The following is a 24197-nucleotide window of genomic DNA, read 5'->3' on the forward strand; positions in this document are numbered from 1 at the left end:
GAACTGTTTCCCAATTAATTGTGTACGCATGCTAACTAATATGGCAACCAACTGGATAATCAACGATGGCACTCTTCCTTTCCCCTTTTGCTTGCATAATTGATGCCGGCTGATGCATATTTATGCCACTTGCCATTCCATTGCATTTCTGCAATGACCCAATTACACGCGATTAAACCACCAGAACTTTGATTAGGTGCTGGGGTTTAAACTTTGTTCAAGGTGGAAACTGTACTTGAACCTAACTCATATAATAATTAATAATGGAGTATACGTTTCAACTTGTATTGGAAAAGTAACTAATTTTTTACTTTCCTTGCCCTTTTACCATAGGTAAGGAAAGTATTGCTTTCCGAAGAAAATTAAGGTACACCAATTTCAAAATTTCCATACGTTTCAAGGTCCCCTGAGTCCAAAAAAGTGGTTTTTGGGTATTGGTCTGTATGTGTGTGTGTGTGTGTGTGTATGAGTGTATGTGCGTCTGTGTACACGATATCTCATCTCCCAATCAACGGAATGACTTGAAATTTGGAACGTGAGGTCCTTACAATATAAGGATCCGACACGAACAATTTCGATCAAATGCGATTCAAGATGGCGGCTAAAATGGCGAAAATGTTGTCAAAAACAGGGTTTTTCGCGATTTTCTCGAAAACGGCTCCAACGATTTTGATTAAAGTTATACCTGAAATAGTCATCGATAAGTTCTATCAACTGCCACAAGATCCATATCTGTAAAAATTTCAAGAGCTCCGTCCCATCTATGCAAAGTTTGATTTTAGATTCTCAATTATCAGGCTTCAGATACAATTTAAACAAAAAAAATTGAGTGGAATAGATTGAGCATGAGAATCTCTACAATTAATGTTCAGGAACATTTTCACCTAAAATTAAAAATAAACTCGAAAATCGAGAAAAAGTGATTATCCAAATGCAAACTATTGGCAACTGTTGATTCTATTAAATGATTCACTATGAAGAGATAGCAGAACTCGTGTGTCTCCAGCGTTATTGCCCTGTCACCAGCTGGCTCAAATCTTTGAATAGTAGACTTGAGATGCACGGGAACACTAGCGTCAGGTGATCAATTTTCATAACGGCAAGGAAAGTTGTGTGAGTGCGCCACACCAGATTTTTGGAAAAGTAACTATTTTTACATTTCAAAACCAAATATGAGTTAAGTGGAAACGGAACGAATTATACTTGTGGAGAGAATAACAAATGGAAGTAGTAATTCCAGTTATTTATAAATTCTATTTATTTTTTTGGACCAATTTCAGACCAAACTTTATCAACATTTTTCTGCAATTCTTTGATAATAATGAATATTTTGAGTATTCTGTTGATCAAATACTGCCATTTTAACGCAGACCTCACTATAGTAATTTCATGATACTCCAACATTTATGACTGCATCCGGAGACGGATTTCTATTCTATTGAAGGTAACTAATCTTAGCTGAGTAGCCTAGAGGAAGTCAGTTGATTGAATTCATGTTTTTTCAAGTAATTCACAATTAAAGATAAGATGTTTTATTCAATTAATGCATAATAGTTTCGTGGAATAATATTATTATGAGATCTGAGTTTATATGACATCTAAAGATGTTTGAGACCATCTCTTGTTATAAGTTAAAACAAGCTTGTTATAATTCAGGGTAACATGTCAAAGTTTGAATAATATACAATATTGAAAGTATGAAATCTAAAGGCTTCACACAATCTTAGTATTCGCGACTCAAGATGAGATTCCCTTGATATTTTATTGCCAAATACAATAAATATTTTCACAATTAAAAAATAATCATTAAAATACAATAGTTTTTACATATTCACATGCCTAGATATTGGTATTTTCAATAAATTTGATTTTCACATCTATTACATCTTATCAAAGGGAACTTTGTCTTTGTCTTATCTTTGTCTTCGATGAATCCGATAATGGAATCAACAGAAGTATGGGAGTGATAGGATTCACCATCATCCTGGTCCATTTCTCATTAAGTAAGAAACTCACGAAGCTCATTTGATATATTCCATACGTCATTGAAACTTATTTATCACGGGTATCTGACTGCAGATACAGTTTTGCGTTGTAAAGAATAGATGCTTAACGAGTATGAAAGAGTAATAAAAATGCGGATCGGACGACCCAGTTGAAAGTAGTGCAGTAATAATAATGGAGGCGGCACAATGGCATTGGCAGTGGGGACGGACAATAACGCGCACGGATGCGGATTGGCGAACTGACCGTGCGTATATAAATTAATGCGTTTGAGTCGTATTTCATTAGCGCCAACCGTGACCATGGCTAAATGTAATTAAGTCGGTTGAAGTTCGGTTATTACAGTTGCAGTAGTTCCGTTTTATGACGCGAATTGCCACCCAGCTCTCTAATTTTATTTTCTGAGCCAACGACTTGGTTATATCCAATTCCTCACGCTTACGAGAGCCATTAACAAAATTCCGACGCTGGTTCGAATCGTTCATTCATGGCGGTGGCTCCAAACAATAATATACAACCCAACTTGCAAAAAAAAAATGATAACGTTATTTTCATTCAAAAGATTAAGGATATATAATTTTCTCACAGTAGGCTACAATTGTTATAATGTAATGGAAACCGTATTATTCCTTGAATGTGTGATGGATAAGCGAATCTATTCATTTCAAATCCATTGAAAATCAATATCTTGCTCTCCTCCACAGTGTAGAACTGTTTTTGGAAATGTCCATTGAGGAATAAAATGTACAATTCAAGCAAATTACAATTACCCACATTTGGTTATGCTTCTAGCTCATTCTACATTAGAATTTTCAATATTATGTGTATGAAAACCTGATAAATCCGAATTTCATGGTTTTATTGATCTCTCAGGACAAAAACATCCATGAAGACTGTAAGAAGACTCATAAAAACTATTATTTAACTAAGATAGTCCAACTTATTTGAGAAACGAAAATTCATACATAAAATGATCTCAAACTTCATTGAAACTGCGAATTGAAATTGATCAAGCTACTTCTCTCCATGGGAAGACAGTCGTAGTTAGGGATACGATTAAGTGCAGAGAGGATAATCCAGTTTTTTTTTACAGAGAAAAAAGCGATAGATTGATCAGGAGTGACTTGAACCCGTATTGTGAAATAAATTGAAAATCGTTTCTTGTGTGAGTCCGATTGAGACTTTGTCACCCACGATGTGATCAAGTCGAACTTATTTTTTCTCTGTTCAGCGCTGAAATTGGATCAGGTCGAGCAAACTTGGCGAACCTTCCAATCTAGCGCCTTTTGTGCGATCCTCTCTTTGATCTTCAACTGAGAATATGGCGATGATTAAATTTGAAGAAGACCCCATTTTTTCTGCTGCACGTCCTATCAACTTCAGTAAAATTGATCCTTTAAGAAGGATCTTCTTCTTCGAGAAAAAATGTTGATGATGGAGACCTAGCGAAAAGAATAGATCCAAGTATTTTTAGTTGTTGATCACGTTATCCACGAATCATTGAATACAAATTGCACCTCATTCAATGATTCAATTGTTAGCATTTGATGACGATCTATCACTAGATTTTTTTAAGAATACTTCAAGGTAGAGACTTGCATATGGTATCAATCTCTTCGTCATAACAAGCCGAATAAGAATATTGATAAGACATATTCGACATCATCGAAAAATTCAAGATGACGGTCATTATTGACAGAAATTTCTATATCGCTTGCTATTTAGTTATTGTGAAAAATATCGGATTGGTTTTACCACCAAAGTGTTCCGAATTAGCCACAAAATGATGTTTGAAGAATCGACTCATTTCGACTACTCTTTTCATGATCTATTCAACTTCAAAAACTTGTAACATACTTTTTTCGGGGACAATATTTCACTTTCCGCCCTGTAGAGGTATTCGCAGAAGACATACACGGTTGAAAATCGTGAACGGTTATTGAAGAACAAGCGATATAGCAAAACCCTGAAAATTTTGATGGCCATCTTGTTTTCGAGGTGTTTGCCTGTGATTTCGACTTATCATTATCACGATTCTCATTATGCTAGACCTAACGAAGAAATTGAGACATCTTCCACGGCTGTTACCAAAAAATGACCACGGAGTGCCTTATTCATGACATTTGCGCCCGGACTAAATAGTATTTGTTGCAATTTTAATCATCAGATTAAAAAAAAAAAATGTAAAAAAAATGTTTTCCATCAATAACTTCAAACTCCGAATTAGAATCATAGCGTCAGTTTATGGAGAGACAAAGTTAGTAGAAAACTGTCTACTAACGTTGATGGAAAGATACATTTTCAAGATGTTCGATGTTTTTGAACGGGTAGTATCATAGTCCACTAGACAGCTGATTTATGATGAATAATTCTATAGTTTGAATTTCACGGTGATATTGGTGTTCGAAGGAAACTCCTCTTCCTTTTGTATTATCCTTAAAATGCCAAATTTCCAAAAACCTTGTATATACGTCGACGCGCAAGGGTTCCTTTGAAAAGAAACATACCTGTCATATTATGAAAATCTATTACCGCGTTTCGCCGTAAATGCGCAACATAATATAAACATTCAAACATTAAGAGAAATGCCAAACCGTCAACTTAAATCTTAGTCCTCACTTCGCTCGGACAATAACTAGTAGTTCTGTGAACAGTAGACCTCACGCAGTATTCTCATCCACAAGTACCTGATTGAAACTATAGACTTTGAACAGCAATAGACTGGCTTCTCCACACAGCTGTGTAATCACTTGACAGCTGATTTATGATGAATAATTCTATAGTCTGATTTTTACTCTAATATCGGCGTATGAAGGAGGCTCCTTTTTCCTTTTATATTATACTTGAAATGCAAAATTTCCAAAAACCTTGTGTATACGTGTATACGTCGACGCGCAATTAAAAAAGGAACATACCTGTCGAATTTCATGGAAATCTATCACCGCGTTTCGCCGTAAATGCGCAACATATAAACATTTGAACATTAAGAGAAATGCCAAACAGTCATCAGGAAACATAAAACATACAACAGTCACACAGACAGATACAAAATAAAGCGTTTTACAGAAGTCAATAAGGAGTCGGAACACATATCACAATAAACTTCAACAAAAAATGAGTTCTATACATAAATGATACATGAATAGATATAGCCTATGAATATATTTGAACAGTGGAATAAATCATAAAAAAGAAAGGCTCTCTATACTCAAGTCATTCCATTCTTGGAGTGAATATAGTGGTTTGGATTTCAGGAACATTATAGTTTTAAATTTTCTAAAACTAACATCTCTAGCATCTAATGGTAACTTCTTAAATAATTTTATACTCATATACTCAAAGTTCATTTGAGTCTTAGTCAATCTAGCCTGCGTTACCTGCAGCTGATTCCTATTTCTTGTGATGTGACTATGTATATCGCTTCTTTGCATTAATTTATCGAGATTACCTTTAGCAAAGAGCAAACAATTAAGAATGAATAGACACGGTACAGTGAGTATTCCTAGTCTTACAAAATGATCCCTACAAGACTCAGTGGATGGGATGCCAATCATTCTTTTCAGAGCCTTCTTTTGCCACAGTAATACATCTTTAGCACCAGGAGCATTACCCCAGATCAGAATTCCATATAACAAATGAACATGGAAAAAAGCATAATAGGCATTGATGACCAAATCAAAGGTGGTACAATATTTCAACTTGCCAAGTAAACATAAACGTTTACAGAGGTTCATAGTATGAGTATCCCAGCTCAGCTTAGAATTCAGGTGTATGCCTAAAAATTTCACATTCTTGTTCTCTCTAAAAGAACAAGAAGAACTATTTTAAGCTAAACAGTAAGGACTCTGTTTTGTTGATGTTAACGATCAGCCTATTAACACTAAACCAATACTCAGCTTTATTAACAATGAGCGCTGTTTTCTGGCCAAGCTTTCCTGGATCTTTATCATTTATCAGAAATGTAGTATCATCTGCGTTTAATATACATTCACCCTCAGTTGCATAATCGGGAAGGTCATTTATATAGACCAGAAAAGGAATGGACCGAGGACCGAGCCCTGTGGGACCCCATTTCTAATATCAAGTAGCCCAGACTTTTTATATCCTATCCTGGTGGTTTGCAACCTGTTACTTAAGTAAGATTTCAAAAGATTGTATTCAATATCCCTCACTTCATAGTATTTTATCTTCTCAAGCAGAATAGCGTGATCCACAATATCAAACGCCTTACTTAAGTCTAGAAGTGTTGCAGAAACATCATGACCCAGTTCAAAGCACTTCAGAATATGCAGACAAGACCTTCCACAGCTTTACCTGTAGATTTGCCACTCCTGGAACCAAACTGGGATGACGTGAACAAGTCATTTCTCTCCATGTAATTGACCAATTGTTTCTGCATCAGACTCTCTACCACCTTTGATATAACTGGGACAAGAGAGATAGGTCTGTAATTATCTGGGCAAGATTTATCTCCTTTTTTGTAGACAGGCACAGTGACAGAAACCTTTAGACAGGAAGGATAGACACCATCAATGAGTATCCAGTTGATGAGGTAAGTCAAAGGTTGCAACAGTTCTTCTTTCAGCTGCTTCAATAAGAAATTAGAAAGACACCATCAATGAGTATCCAGTTGATGAGGTAAGTCAAAGGTTGCAACGGTTCTTCTTTCATCTGCTTCAATAAGAAATTAGAAAGACCATAGAAATCCTCTGAATGAGAATTACTCAAACTGTCTATTACCTCTCTGACATCATCCACAGTGACCTCTCTCCATCCAAAAATGCACCTTTCTCTGTCTATTGTTTGATGACTCAGCACCTTCATAGCACTAGACAAATCCGCATTATGGTCATTGGGTCTTTGTATATTATTACAGAAGTTTGCAAAGTGCTCATTGAAATCAGTAGCAGAGATAGGTAGGTCCTCATCAATACGTTTTAGCCGGTTGGTCTCAGAATTAATTACTCTCCAGGCAGCTTTGCATTTGTTACTGGACTCACTAATAAAATTTCCATTGGCCTGCTGCTTTGCTTCTTTGATCCTCTGCTTGTATTCCCTTCTCAATCGACGATAAATCGGTAAGAGGTCTGTATTACATTTCGAAATTTCATGATATACCACCAAAATTGAACGGATTCTATCCAATTCAGGAGTGAACCAATTATTCAGTGGTAAGTTTGCTTTTTGTTTGCGAAATTTCTTCTTCTTTGAAATTGGACAACACTGATTCAAAAGACAAGTCAAATTGTTTATAAACAAATTTGTGCCTAATTCAGCACTATCAACTTTGTTAAAAGCTTCAACCCAATCGATAGTGGATAGTTTATGTCTTAGTAAATCGATATTTGGACCTCTCACACTTCTGTAATAAAAGGGGTTTTCACTTGCCGTATTGTTAGATTTTTTCAATTCCTTTTTTATATATGTTTTATCCCAGAATGGTCTGATAAATGAGGCTCCTCTACAGTACATTCAATTTCATTGTGCTTTATGTTTGAAAAAAACATTGTCGAGGCAAGATTCAAACCGAGTAGGTTCATAGTTAAAGCAGTAAAAATTATTTGAACGGAGCATATTTTGAAATTTACGAATATTAGCACTATTATTCCTAATATCAATGTTTATGTCCCCCGTTACAATGAGACGGATGATGATGATGAGAGATGGACCTACAGCTTTAGGTGGTTTCCGAACTACCGTGAAGCGATACTGAAATTCATTTGTATTTAGAGGATTTCAGCTCTTCAAGTGGTTACCCTTACAACGGGAGTAGCAGGCACATGGACCCAATTTCTTCCCTACATTTTAATTTCATTCGATTTGCTTCAAGATGACGAGGCGGCCGAATAATTGAACAGTAATGCTAATTTCCAATAATCAGCCCTCTATAAACTTTGAAACAAACTCACTTTTACACTCTTTCTCACTATATCGCAGACTTATTAATTTAGGAAATGCTTGTAGCACCGTAAACTATAGGGTGACACAGGTTGCTATACGTGTGCTCAGTAAAAAGGGTAACTAAATTTGACGATGATATAGCGTCATAACTGCTCGCGTTGTTATGCAGTGAGGCTACACAATCCTCGGCATTGGTTTTACGGCATGTAACCGCGATATACTCTCAACTGGAATACAGGACCCCAGGGATGTTGTATGGATGTCGTGGTGGGGATGTTATGGAGGAATCGTGGAGATTGAAGAGGCAGCCTGACGCTCTGCTTGACACAGAGAAGCCGTGTTGTAAATTACTGCTCCACCGCTGCTCTGCATCGGTGTCGTCTGGCAGTCGTAAAGCAAGGGATTGATCGCAATTGAATTATCTCGTCCATACACTATTCAGCCAGGATTCAACCGTACAATATAATAAATTAATGTCGGGCCAAGATTAAATACGAAATAAAAAAAATAAAACTAAGCAGGAGGTGAAGTACTGTGGGGGGAAAGAAGACTATAAAAGTGATAGCAGCTCCTGGGTACTTTGTCTTGAATGTGTAATGTATTATTCAAACCATCATGGGCTTATCAGATTAGTTCCCTTTTTTATTTCATAAAAGTTCTTCTGTCAGCTAATTGCTTAATTATCATGGATCAAATTGATTCGTACATATAGTAACGTAATTTGACGAATTTTGTCAACCAGTTTTTTTAGCTGCAAAAAAATACTTATTTAATTTTTTCTTCATTTCATTTTTTTGTAAAGTTGAAACATGAGATCATCCACCATTATACAGAATAATTGTAGATTATTGAGATTCATATTTTGAAAAATTATTCTCAATAGAAATAACATTCCTGTGAAACAAATCTCCGGGAGGAAAATTGAAGCGTGATAGACCTATATCCTTTTTGGTTGTTTTGTTTGTCAGAATTTCGTCTAAGACATGAAAAACAGTTTCCCCGAAATATAAGCGTAGTCAACCGGAATAAAAGGACCAACAGCGGAAAGAAATAGCTAACTAGTCGGGTGGGAAAACTTTTGCAAAACATGGAAAACCGGCAAATAGAGAAGTTAGCCGTCTTTTAGGTCAGAGCTAGTGAGTGAGCTGTCAGCTCAGAAATGATACTTTTAGGATAAGACGAGGATTGGAAATAAACTTTCAAAAAACTTTGATTCCAATATATGTTTGTCATATTTCTTTCCTCACAATCTGGAAGGCTGATTGGGAAACAGAGAATTCTTTGAAAACAGAAACGATAGTTGTTATTTGTCTGCAAATACCTTTAAAAACTGAACACTCATGTTCAAATCGAGTTAGATGAAAAAATATTCATATTGGAATGCGATGAATTCTCTTGTCGGATTGCGCAAACGATAAGTGATAGAGTTGTGTCTAACATCGAAACTATTATCTTATTCATAGTAGGCACAACAAACTAATGAGCATCAATATTGCTGTCAATTGATAAAACTTAGTGGTAAGCAGCAGTAGCTGGAAGTTTTGTGAACTCAGAGGCAAAAATACAATTCAAATTCGTTGAGTCCAATAATGTTCAGTAAAATTCAAGAAAACGAATCCAACTGAGAAAATGTGCAAAATGTACGTCAGACTATGTGATTCATTGTGGAGTATCAATACATGGAATATCACAAAATATTATACAGGGTGATTCTTAATTATGGTAAAACAATTTAATACGTGATAGCAGAGGTAAAAATAAGAAAAAAAGTTCTACAAGAAAAACACCGATACTTTGGGGACTAGTTTTTGAAAAACTTATGCTGGATTCATATGGAAAATTATCTGAAAAATTGAATAAAACTAGTCTGGGAGCTGTAGTGTGGGTAGTTTTTGAGGAAAAAGTTGAAATATGCAAAAAATCTAAGTAGAAAAACACAGACTTCTACGTTTGATGCCCAATAACTTCATCTATTGACCAGTAAACAAATAATTTTTCGCAATATAGAGAATTTAATTCTGAAAAGAATTATGTAAGCTGTGTAAACTAAATTCGAATAAAAGTTGAATGAAATGTAGTCTTATGTAGTGCATTGCACCACAAAAATTTGCTGTTTCATGAGGAGAGAACTAATAACTCATAGGTTGTAGCTGATTGCAAATAAAACATGGATTTTAATAATAGCTCTTCCAAAACAGCTAATTTATTTTGTCCTACATGGGAAAATATTTAATAGAAATTATCAGCTATGAATTATTTTCAGAAATATTTCAGCTCATTGTTGAACAAAACAACAAACTGTAAGTTAGGCCTACTGTAACCGCGCTGTGTTTTTTGTTTAATCTATTAACCAGTTATTTGTAACCATTTCATTTTGCTTTTGTGTTAAGTGTTAACATTTTAAAAAAATGGCAGGTAATTCTAGACATTATTCATACTCCGAATTAGCTGACATGCATTTAATGTATGGAATGGGACACTGTAATAGTACTGAAGCAAGACGTTTGTATCAAGAGAACTTTCCAAGGTTTTTTGCCACTATTCATCAACGTCTTGTCTGGAACAGGTTCTTTGATATGCAAAGAGCACATTTATGCAGGCAGATCCCGATCTACTATGACTTTTGAGTTAGAAGAACACGTTCTTATTGAAATTTATGAACATCCAGAGAAGAGCACGAGAGAATTGTCAGTGCAGTTTAATGTCAATCAATCTATTATTTGGAGGATACTAAAAGAGCAACAATTACATTCATACCACCTCCAGAAAGTTCGTACTCTATTCCCACGAGACTGTATTCCCCATGCTGGTATTTGCCGATGGTTTTTAGAAAATTATGTTACATTCAAATAAAAAATAAAAATTTTCATAAAAAAACCGAATATTTTATTTGCAATCAGCTACAACCTATGAGTTATTAGTTCTCTCCTCATAAAACAGCAAATTTTTGTGGTGTAATGTACTACATAAGACTACATTTTATTCAACTTTTATTCGAATTTAGTTTACACAGCTTACATAATTCTTTTCAGAATTAAAATCTCTACAACTTTTATTGCGAAAAATTATTTGTTTACTGGTCAATAAATGAAGTTATTGGGCATCAAACGTAGAAGTCTGTGTTTTTCTTATAGACCTATATATATTTTAAATCTTTCTCATAGCAAAAATTTTTTTAATTTCAAAATTTCTTTCAAAAAAAAAACGACAACTATTTCACTGCGCCACTGCTGCTGGTAAACCCTTACTGGTTACTTCTTAATTCTTTTTATCTTCATCTAACTTGGAATGAAATCAGGAAAATTGATGTCATGCATGTATAGGAAATAACATTTGCGTTAATGGTACTATTACTTCGAGTTGAATCATTTATTGATTTATATATTAATGAATTGATATATCAGCATATATGTTTAGAACAAGTTAATCATATTAATGTCACACATGATGATGGGATCGCCAAAGAGATAAATGTCCTCAACTTCATCTGAGTCGAAGATGGTGAATTACTGGGATGTCAAAGAAGAGGTAGATGGGAGATTCAATTTTGATTTAGTCCCTAATGTCAAATTTAATCCTAATTATTTAAGTAAGTACAACTTGATATTTGAACTTGAGACGTTAGGATTTCCACCAAATACTATTTCTGGATGCGACTTAGATACCTTACGGGGGAAGTATAGACTAGTGATAAGTAATCCAGACCCCAAAATACAGAGGATCAAGATATTTTACTGAAGAAAATTGTAAGCAAGCTTTGACTAGAATTGATGAATTATTGAAAAGAGAAACGGATTATTAAGTAAAAATTCCTAGTTTGATTAACGTGGACAGAAAAGCCAGTGTTGGCAAGGGAGTTAGTATCTTCTTACACATTCTAAATAGAGTAGCCCAGTTATTAACATACGCTAAAGAAGCAAACAATCAGGAGTTGATAGCTGAGATTGAAGGATCGATTGTGTCCGCTCAAGCTGTTTTTACTATGTTAATTAATCTAAAACATCATCTAATCTCACCGGTAGTTGATAGTAAAGATGCCGACAATGTTGAAGCAAATATAACTCAAAAATTTAAACAGGTCTCTACTCCTAGCATTCATGTATCTGAATTCGATACTACCCATACGCCAAGTGAAACTAAAGCTACAGTATCGCAAAGACCTACATTGAAACTAAACATTAGTCATGTGCCAAGTTCAATGAGCACAGATAATGAAAGAGAGGGCAAAATGTTCAATCCAATAATTGATGTGATTAATCAGCATGAAATGAATAGAGATAGCATACGGCCTGTATTTCAAAATACGCAAGAATCCGTTGAACACGCAAGTTTGCCACAACTTACTCGAGATAGTATTAGTATACGTCCTGTAATGCAAAATATTCACGAACCTGTTGCGTATACTGTATGACCGTTAGTTCAAGAAAGTATGTCAGGTGCCTCGAATATGATACATTCTATTTTCAGCAATCTTTATAATGAATTGCCGAATCCGATCGAACACTTGATGAAAGATTTACCAGTTACAGATGGATTTTCAGTTGACAAGTTGCTTAAATTTATTGAAATTTCAATAAAAATTAAAGAGCGCGGAAATCTCATGGATCAACAAGCGTTCAATTGGATTCATAGTTCAACGATAGGACCTCTTTCAGAAAGATTGAACCTAGCAATTTCTTTGAATAGAACATTCGACACATTTCATCAAGATATTTTGACATATTTCATCCCCACGAGGCTTCTTTCAGTTATTGAGCGCGAACAATATTATAGACTACAACAGAGAGGAGAACCCTTATCTATCTATATAGTAGCGATAAAAGAAGCAGCCAAATTATTAAAACTGAACAAATCAGAAGAAGAGATTGTGTCTAATATATATTTTATGTTCCAGATTGGACCCTGTCACGTGGTACTTTAGTACCATCAAATATCTTGAAATGAACCAATGAATTTTAATAGAATTATAAAATGGAAAAGAAAGTTAAACCTAGTCAAAGGATCAACCAACTTAAATCGAATATTGTTAGCGATAAAGAGTAATAGTATTATCAAAAAAGATAAGAAAACATGTATAATTGTGATTCAACAATTATGAGAATCCATTGGCAAAATTAAAAATTATAAAGCGGTTTACTTATTATTGGCGGATTATAAAAAAATAAAAGTTTGCATGTACGTTGAGGTTAGAATTATTTGTTTACATTTTTGAAAAGAATCAGTCGATCTTGAATAAATCGATAATTATTGGAATCAATACTGAGCGAATCAGCTGATCATTCGATCAACCAGTATAACAGGTTGAATTATATAAAATTTACTCACAAAGGATATATTATATATACTAAGGAAGGTTGATGTGTAGAAATACGGACAACTATTATTTCTGTATAAATATTTATTATAATCTAAAAAGCACGAAAAACCAAGAGTATACAAAACCCATATAAAAAACTAAATGTATTATCTATTAAAATCGTATGTTACGATTTATTTATGAAATTAATTTAAGATAAACACTACATGTATTTATATAAAAACTTTTTATTTAAATTTTTCCTATTATAAAGTTGAAGAAGCCCTGATTCTGAGGCGACCAATTGTATTGAGTTTATTAAATTGAAGACCAATCAGAGAGAAGCTTACAAAATTGTTCTAGGAAGAGATAAATTTTTCTGAAAACCACTTTCTTCTGGCTTAAGATCTCGACCTGAGAGGACGCACATAGAGTTTAGGGTTCTTTCTTCCTTTGAATAGTAAAAATTATCAAGCCAACCCCTTTTTTAAATGTGAAATATTTGTATTATATGTTAAATTATCTGTGAACTCAGTGTTGTTAAAGAGTTCGTAATTTACAATTAATTCCCTTAAATATACCTTTAATTCGGAGAGAAATCTATAAGAAATCTGGACCACGCGTTAGCCCAGCAGAGACAAAAGAGACCTGCCTAATTAATTATTGGAAATAATTAATTCAATCCACGAGACCGTCGAGAACTTCATTTATGTGAGTGATAAATCAAACGAGCTCGTTTTAGGCTTTCTACGTATAGTGGGGATATTAATTAAAAGCGCTATTCAAATTGACTTAAATTAAATAAAAAGTCACCACGTGTTGAGTACTATCACATAGTTCATAAGAACGTTTTATAAATTTATTTGATATATGTAGGAAGCTTACTTCCATGCACGGCCCGAACTCATATAAATCCCTGAGATCTCATGTTGAATATTAATTTATTAATTATTATTTTTGCTAATTGATCAAAGCAAGCCATATCAAATCGATAGACCAAACAGGTTTTTATTTGTAGAATTTTGTATTGACTGGAAGTCTAAGCATCAGTATTAAATATAATGTATTTATGAATTTGAAATTCACTATTGTGAAAGCTATCAAGACCTGTGATAATTGTTCAGATTTTAGAAAGAATTTATTTAAAGAAAATTATAGATATAAGAAAATTTTATATATATTGAAAAATTATAGATATCGAATATTTTATATACACTGTTTTATGGGAATATATTTTGTGTTTTATGTCAGCATACAAATCATAGAAATTTATTTTATCCTAATTCATCTCGTGATATACAGTTTGAGCTGTTCTAGTACCAATAAATATTCAGCAGCACATAAAATTATTGAATCAAGTAATATTGATCTTAGGCTATTAAGAGCATTCAGTATTTATCATCCTTTGATGATAATCATTTTAGTCTGCCAGAACAAGTATATTGAAAAATTATATTAATAAGGTTCCAGTTATATCATATAAGGATCCAGAGAGCTTCAAGAACTGGCGTTGTAAGTTCTAAGGAATTTTGGAAGGATAAATTGGTGAATACCTGTATCCATAACGAGCGTCTTAAGAATCAACTAGAAACAACTATAGTTGGTCCTTATCATTCTCTAGTGGTACATGGTTACTGACAATCAGTCATCAAATATTCTTTTAATTTCCTCACTGGTATTCTTCAAGAACTTCATAGAAGCAGCGGTAAGAATTATTAATCGCCGGTCATTGAACCTTATGGATATTAATTGTATTTGGAAAATTCATGTATCTACCACTGAGCTAGAGCTGAGGTTTGAACCTAGTAATTTTGCGAGCCGGACGGCCTTAATTTTTTGTGAATTTATTCGCAAAAGAGGGAATTTAGCGACTGCTCTTATAAATCTCAAGAACATCGTATCAGCTGTAAAGGATTTGCAGTTTACCACTTTACACAATTATAGCTTCATAACGTGTGGCTTTATCATAAGAGATAACCCTCCAAGGAGCACAACTTTACACAATATGTCACTCAACCAGTGGGGCAAAGGTTTACGCCCTTACAACCCCCAGGATAGATCAAGGTTAGTATTTCAGTTCAAACCTACCAGTTTTAGGGATCTGAATGAAATATGTGTCCAATCGCAAAATATTCAGTTTGCGGATAGCGAGAGAGATATATTTGTGTCAAGTTCAAATGGGAGAGAGCCACGATCATTTAATGAAGTAAGTACTGTCTCAAGGAGATGTTATGTTTGTCAAAAGCTAGGACATACGGTTAGGGTGTGTAGATCAAATCCTGATAATATGAATGTTCAAAGGAATACAATGACACAAAATTTGAATACTAACAAGAACTTAAATAACGTTGAATGTTACAAATGTCATAACTTGGGTCATTATGCTAATGGGTGTAAAAATGTAAAGACCTGACTAGAGAAATCTAATTAAAAGAAGAAGCTAAGAATAGTTGAATAGAGATTTAGTACATCAAACTGATAGTAATCACTACATTAACTCCATTGATTCAAAGTATGAACCAAGAAGTAAAAAGATATTATTCAAAGCTGGGAAGACAGAGAGGAAAAATTAATTCCATTAACGTTGCAAAAGAAGAGCGCAGAAATCTCTCAACAAGATAAAAACCAAAGCTTTAACGAATAAAATATATTATTCCCTTTGTAGTTTGCGAAATAATTGGAAACAATAGCATGCATACAACCGCTTTAATAGACTCCGGTGCAAGTAGAAGTATCATTTCAAAAAATGTTTTCGATGAGTTATTGATTACTAATCCTGAATTACGAGTTGAAGAGGATCATCTAGATTGTGTCACAGCTAATAATGAAGGTTTGAATTTGAAGGAAGCAGTGTTCATAAAGATCAAAATAGAAAACTTCAGTTGAAAATCTCGATTCCATATTTGTGATAACCTTTCAGTTCCAGTTATACTTGGTTGTGATTTTATACATCACACACAGTTAGTGATAGACCTATTCAACAAGAGGTATTATTTCAATTTCAGACCACGATTTAAATTCTCCTTTGAAAGTAAAAAGAACCAAGCTTTGATGGAAATACAAAATGCAATCAGTTCAGACGTAAGAGAAGATAATTTGAATGCTGAGCAAACGGACAAGATTGCAAAAGGTACTAGACAACTTCGATGATGTGCTCACTGATAAATTAGGAAAAACGAATTTGATTGAATATAAAATTCGACTTTTATCAGAGGAACCGGTAAGAAAAGCTCCCTATCAATCGAACCCTATGAAAATGGAAATCATTAATGAGAAAATCAAGAAGATGGAATTAAATAGAGAATGCATTTATTCAAATGCTAATTAATATATAATTATTATTTAACGAAAATCCTAAATAAATGCTGCAAATCACCCCGAAGACCTCTGCTACTGCAGACATTGACAACAGGGTTAACTGCTAGATGGAAATTCGATGAGAACTACTATCCAAAAATTAGTTGCCAGCCCGGGAATCGAACCCGGTACCTCCCAATTGCTAGTCAGGTATGCTTTCCCTTACACCAAACTGACAATCTCTGGATAGCAGCGCTCATTTTATACAAAGCCACAGCGGCCAACCAGTTACAGATGGAATTAAATAGAATACTAATTTTAACAAAATACTAATTTTTGGATAGTAGTTCTCATCGAATTTCCATCTAGCAGTTAACCCTGTTGTCAATGTCTGCAGTAGCAGAGGTCTTCGGGGTGATTTGCAGCATTTATTTAGGATTCTCGTTAAATAATAATTATATATTAATTAGCATTTGAATAAATGCATTCTCTATTTAATTCCATCTGTAACTGGTTGGCCGCTGTGGCTTTGTATAAAATGAGCGCTGCTATCCAGAGATTGTCAGTTTGGTGTAAGGGCAAGCATACCTGACTAGCAATTGGGAGGTACCGGGTTCGATTCCCGGGCTGGCAACTAATTTTTGGATATTGGCTCTCATCGAATTTCCATCTAGCAGTTAACCCTGTTGTCAATGTCTGCAGTAGCAGAGGTCTTCGGGGTGATTTGCAGCATTTATTTAGGATTTTCGTTAAATAATAATTAAATCAAGAAGATGCTCGAAGAGGGAATAATTGAGAAGTAGACTTCATGTTATTCTAGTCCAGCGTTTCTAGTATCAAAAAAGGAAGGAGGTGAACCTATAGTCGTTGATTATCGTGCACTAAATATCATTAGATTCTACTCCACTGCCCAATCTGGATAATATATTCCACTGGTTCCATAATGCCGAGTATTTTTCTGTGTTGGATTTAAATCAAGCTTATTATCAGATGCCCTTATCTGAGGAAAGTAAGCATTTAACGACTTTTTGTACTCAGAGGAGAACCTATCAGTATACTAGAGTTCCGTTCGGTATAAGTATAGGTGCACAAGCCTTGACTTCCGTTCAGGATACACTCTTTGAGGATAATATCAAATTCAAATTAGTTTTAAATTATCTTGATGATATAGTAATTTATTCAAAGAACTTTGAATCTCATTTAGTACACATTGAAGTTGTGTTATCAAAATTAAGAGAAGACGGATTTACTGTGAAACCAGAAAGAAACCAGATCGACCCTAACAGGACAAACTCCATCCGAGAATTTTCAAAGCCCAAAAATGCCAAAGCTATAGCCAGATTCATTGGTATGACTGGGTATTATCATAAATATATCCAAAACTATGCTGAAATCGCAGCTTCATTGAATGATTTGAGGAAGAAAAATGTCAAGTTTGTATGGGAAGATATACATGACAAGGTATTCCAACAATTGAAGTATGCAATCATGAACCCACCAGTATTGAAAACTGCCGATTTTTCAAAAGAATTTGTATTGCAAGTAGACGGGAGATGCAAAGCTGTAGCAGCTATACTCTCACAGGAATTGATGGAGTATTAAAGACCATTGCTTATGCATCTAAAAAACTAACTCAGCAAGAGTGTAAGTACTCAACTTATGAAATTGAATGTTATGCTGCGATTTTCGGAATTGAAAGATTCAAACTTTACCTTCAACATGCAAAATTCCTATTATTAACCGATAACAGTGCACTATCATGGATTCTACGACAGGACAAACAAATTGGTCGTTTAGGAAGATGGATACTTAGACTTCTAGCATTCCAATTTGAAGTGTAACATATTCCTGGTTGTTTAAATGTGATCGCGGATTGCTTATCCAGGATGTATCAAGATAAGAGTGATATTGAAGAAGAAGAAGAGAATGAACATAAGGAAATTGAAAGTGAAAATGTATTGAATCTCATTAATACATTGAAAATCACAGATTTTCCACTAGTGTTTACCGACATCAGAACACATCAAGAAAATGATCCTTCCATTTCTGACATAATGAAGAAAATTGCTAATCACCAAGATCAGTTTCCTTACAGTATTTCCAACGGAGTATTGGTAATAAAGATTCGAAATCAAGAAAAGTTAAGAATTGTAGTACCCAAACTTCTAGTGCCACTGATATTTCGATACTATCATGACAGCATTCTCGGTGCACATCTTGGAATTTCAAAAACTATAAACAAAATCTTTGAACATTATTTTTATTGGACAAATATGAGGAAAGATATCCAATATTTAGTTAAATCATGTGTCATATGTGGTCAGAGTAAGGCGGCACAACAAACCAACTATGGATTTCTTTCTTCCAAAATAGAGGAAGAACCATAAGCAATGTTTCACATCGACACTGTTGGTCCATTGATACGAACGACTCAAGGGAATATGTATATTTTCAGTTGTATTGATGTATTTTCGAAATTTTGTTGGTTGATTCCACTACGAAAAGCCAATTCTGAAGCGGTGATAAAAACATTGAAGTCAATTTTTATAAATTTTTCAACACCAAGTGTATCATTTCCGATAATGCTTCAATATTCACGTCATCAAAATTTAAAAACGTTTGTTTCCAACTTGGGATAAGACATAGTACTACAAGTCCATTTTACCCTAACCCGAATTTAGCTGAGCGTTTACATAGAAATCTACGCAGTGCACTGATAGCTTTTCATGCTACTAGTCAAAATAAATGGGACGAAAGTGTGACATCATTTCTCCAGCTCGAATTTAATTTAGCTAAACATGACAGTACAAATTGCACCCCATTTTCATTGATGTATAGATTCAAGCCAAATCATCCACTGCTGAATGTGTAGCACATCAACGAAATCCTTCCAGATAATTTCAATGACGAAACTATGGAAGTTTGGAAAGATGCGAAAGAACATTTGCTAAAAGCCCATAATGGGAGGGAACAAAATTATGATAAGACTAGAAAGGAAGTACCATTCCAAACAGGAGACTTGGTTTGGCTCAAAACGCACATTTTTAGTGATGCTGTATAGAAAATCTCTCACAAGTTTAGTTACCGTTGGGCCGGTCCTTATGTGATAAATCGTTGGCTGACGGAAGTGACAGTAGAATTACTTGATCCGGAAAACGATAGAATTTTACAGATGGCACATGTATCCCAAATTAAGAAATACTATCCTCGAGAAAAAGAAGAAGATAAGAACGAATGACTGAAGAGAGAATAGAAATGTGAAATGATAAATAGTGGAAAGATAGTAATATTCATTATCCTTTATGAAAGCTATGCAAGCCGAAGGCTTATGATGATTGAGTTTCAAAATGGAAAACCACACAAGCAACATTTAGTAATTTCTTTGCAACGCAGCAGATAATATGTTACTTTACTATTTCTCATTGACCGTGACAATGGAAAGTTCTATCGAAACAATAATCACTGCAGTTGAGAAATAATAAGTTGATTTGATATGGTGAAGTGAACTATCTATTGAAGTCGAATTTATCTTCCTTCCGATTAGTTTGGTCTAACATAAAATGAATAATTTAGGCTGTATTATTATCAATATTCCGACTTATACAATCGGCAATATATGACTCAACAGTCAACTGATACTGTTTATGCTTTTTGTACAATGAGCATTTTGTTCTGTCTTCTGAAACCATGTTATAAGGAATATTTAAACTGATTAGATAAGATATATAAATAAAAATAAACTTATGGTATTGATTTTACAGTGGAGGTAGTTATGTGAACGATTGATATTTTTAACGATTCTTTCTTGCTGATAGTAGTATGGCATTATTGAAGAAAACAATGTGAAATTGTTTACACCATAAAAAAGAGAAAACTCCTGTATCTTGGACATCTAATGAGAAGCCACAAATATATAACCCTGCAGAATATAGTTCAAGGAAAAATCAGCGGAAAAAGGAGTGTTGGAAGGCGACGTGTTTCCTGGCTGAATTTGAGGGATTGGTTTGACTGCAGCAGCAAGGACTTGTTTCGAGCGGCAGTGAATAAGATCCGGATTGCTGTGCTGATAGCGAACCTCCGATAGGAGACGCACTAATAGAAGAAGATTGAAGAAGTTTGTGATAATATTGTAGCCATTATGATTAGATGTTAAATAATTCAAAAAATGTTTTTGTACTCCTTGTATTGAAGTTAATTAGTTAGTTAAGAACAGACGATAATTATCAAGGATCATAATACGTATCATTATTGTATTATCAGTTTCATGATTTCTTTCCTACAAAGAGTACACCATATAAATTATGAAACATATATGAGATTTATTAGTTCAAATTTGAGATGAAGTACGGTAATAAGTTTGAGTTTTGTTAATAGATAGTAATATTTTAGATAATTATTAGAAACCGAGATGTTAGATATAAGATTCCTAAATTTAAGACATGTTTCACATTAAGTAAAGAGGGGAATGTAAAACGAATTTTGATAATATTAATCAAAATTCATTTTCCTTTTCTTTAACTTAACAAATGAGTTTTGACGTTTAGAAATAAAGAAGAAGGAGAAGAACGAAGAGAGCATTTATTCATTTTTGCTTATTCATGTGCTGATATGACTCAGCTAAGTCTGGGTGACAGTGCTTGTATTGGTGGAGGGGAGAAATTATTCTCTCCTTGTTCCAGTTGCAGTGAAACCGCCCTGGGGCTACCATCAACTAACCGATATGTGAATTCTGCCCTACTTATTTTTCATTTGCTAGTATTGTCAGTTTATTTTTGTGTGAAACTGTAATTTCTGTAATCGTGAATATGTTACGTAACTTTGTCAAACCCGCTATTGAAGCGGTCCATGTTTAAGGCTACTCAATACACATAATCATTATTGGAAGACAAAAGACGCTAGGTGCATCATATGAGGAACAGATTAATTTATTGAGTGAATATGGAGGATTTAAGACAATCGCCAAGCTGTGTTTTTTTTTTTTTTAATCGTCAAACATCTTCACTAAATAATCTTCACTAATCATCATCGCTAATCTTCGCAACATAACTCGGTACCGAGGTAATGTGATCGATCAATTAATATTTTCCTGTCATTGAAAATCATGAAAGATTTTATTAAATGAATATGGCCCCATCGTCAATTTAGAATAATTTCATGGTCATGTATATAATATTTTGTGAAACGGTAATTTTTCTTGAATAATGAACTATTTCAGAACATTCATTCTATTTGTTTGAATTTTTCCTGGTTTCATCCCAACATTTTGTAAATTTATATATATATATATATATATATATATATTATATATATATATATAATATATATATATATATATATTTAAATCGTTGTCTTAACAAAAACATTTTTAATTTCAAAATTCCTTTCAAAAAGAAAAACGACAACGATTTCACACTCAATCTAAAGAGTCTCTGGTAGATTTTAATCACCTTGAAAATTGGTTCCATTCCTATGTGAAAATCAACATCTGGGTCATCTCACTAACCACACTCAATTCAAGAAATCATGCGTGCATCATACTACGCGAAAAATAATTCCCCAAAAGAACATAATAATAACATGCTGTAACACTAATCTTGTTTCACTACTGAATTGCCACACTTGGACACAACATTGGTTACTAAAATTTGGTCTTTCTATCGTTACCTCACCCATGATTCCAATCCGGACCAATTCCAGTGGTATACAGCTATTATTTTGGTATCCCCTCTCTACTGAAGTGTGGAACGTTGTGCCAAAGTGGCAGTTGAGTGGTGGAGCAGGATTGTTAGAGCAGTAAGACACATGACCGGCGAAGCGGCGCTGCGGACAGCGGACAATGGCCTCTAACTTAGTTTATCTGAGAAAGTTGGGTGCGATTCACCGAATAGTTCGGCCCACAATTGCAGCAGCATCCTGAAACGCCTCACAGCTTTGCATCACGATCAAGGCTTCCATTCAAAGCCGAGACCTCTTTTTCCGCAAAAGGAAACTTGCTCCAACTTACAAGTCCATCATCCCAGCCATCGATCACATCAACCTCTCTCCTTCCATCACCCACGTTCTCCATCTACTCTGTTCTCGGTGTGAATCTTCAAACAATCGAAATATACCGTTCCTTCAGGTTCATCCTCCAAAACTCTGTTTCCTACATCATGAGTAAACCTGAGATCAACTTTGAATTTGATGAAACTATTCTCTCACATTCTATGTAGTTTTCATGAAAATTATTGGCAGCAGGGAGGATCAGATTATATTGGGTCTTACTCAATGCCATCTCATTCTTATCAGAATCTCACAATTATTCATGTATGTTCCAAATCACAAGCATTATATTATTAATGAAATGGGATTCCAACATATCTTTTATAGAAGGATATTAGTATCAGTATTTTGTATATTTCGTTAGGAAGCTTATTTTAACAATGAATGATTATTCCACAATATTATTGGCAACAGTAGGCTACTTCTAATACTAGGTAGGCCTATCCTCATACAGGAAGGAGTAGAATAGGCCAAATTGGAAAGTGGGCTACTCTCCAAACAAGAAAAAATGTCCTACCGATTACTTAATATTCGGAACCGATTGTTGTTGTGTTATTCAAGAAAGAGTTCGTAACAAATAAAAAATAAAATATGAATTGAGGAGCCTAGTCAACGCGAATTTAACTTCAACCAGTAGCTTCAAAAAACTTCTCGAAACAATTAAAACTTTCTAAATTCCCCCCTCCCCAGTTTCATTCAATTCAACAGACTTGATTACAACACTGAAATACCTTTTTGAAAGATATTAAGAAGCGTGCTTCCTTTATAAAAGGGCACGATAATAGCGGACTTTTATAATTATACTCTCCAGTAATAATTACAGAGTCTCAGACAACGAACCTATTGAGATGCAAGCCTTTTAGAGGGCTCATCACGAGTTCATATTCGAAACTTGTCTATTCATGGAATATTAAATACTCCATCCAATAGTATTTAATTGACAAGAATACGTCAAATTGAAAAATAAAAGAGATGTTATTTCAGTTTTTCAGTCTATTCACTTTGTATCACTTAAGTAATATCCATTGAATTAAGAACTCTTCCCTGATGTCAGTTTTGCACAAAAAAAGTAGTTACAAGCATAAAAATAGAGATAGGAAATTAATTGAAATAATATAATTCTCATTGCAAAACTGAATATGTTGGGAAATTAGAGCAGAAATATCTTCAATATGCCAAGCTCGTTGATGTCGCTGTGACAACGTGCGTGATAGTATAATAATATGAAGATCTCTGTTTCAACCCTAGCCGGAGTGAAATTTTTTCTACAAATTTTCAAATTTTTCGAAGATCCCCTTCCATTTGCGATTTTTACCCAGCAGCACATGTTACTCGTTATGTAATGGCAATATCAAAGCGAACACTTCATTGACTCATATCAATAAAAATCGTATTATAATGAGATCACATTGGAGTTTAAGGATTGAGTGAAAGCACACATGAAAAAAGCTCAGAGAAAGAAGCTAATTTCTCTCTCAGATCATCCACGTTCGGTGTCATCGCAAAACTGAAATGGACTTAACGTTTTTCTGCAACATGTGTCTCCTTGTCCAACATCTCTTACATCGCTTACATTATTGTGCGCCTAAAAAACTTTCCCATTCCCTCTGTTACACTAAGCAGCAGCAGCAGCCGCTTCTGTGTCTGACTGTTACAT

General features: G+C 34.3%; 2 protein-coding genes across 2 annotated transcripts in view; both read right to left on the reverse strand.

Moving 5' to 3' along the window:
• The window catches only part of LOC111058110 (mucin-5AC), a 216095-nt gene that overhangs the window by 138848 nt on the left and 53050 nt on the right, over positions 1-24197 (reverse strand). The gene's annotated exons all lie outside the window — the stretch shown is intronic.
• Positions 5044-8140, reverse strand: LOC120351186. Its single transcript, XM_039427503.1, has 2 exons — positions 6676-8140; positions 5044-6589 (listed from the first exon to the last, which is right to left on the reverse strand). The coding sequence occupies exons 1-2, from the start codon at positions 7474-7476 to the stop codon at positions 6284-6286; spliced, it is 1107 nt and encodes a 368-aa protein (XP_039283437.1). The 5' UTR covers positions 7477-8140; the 3' UTR covers positions 5044-6283.

Source organism: Nilaparvata lugens, chromosome 4 (assembly GCF_014356525.2).
Source record: "Nilaparvata lugens isolate BPH chromosome 4, ASM1435652v1, whole genome shotgun sequence".
Lineage (NCBI taxonomy): Eukaryota > Metazoa > Arthropoda > Insecta > Hemiptera > Delphacidae > Nilaparvata > Nilaparvata lugens.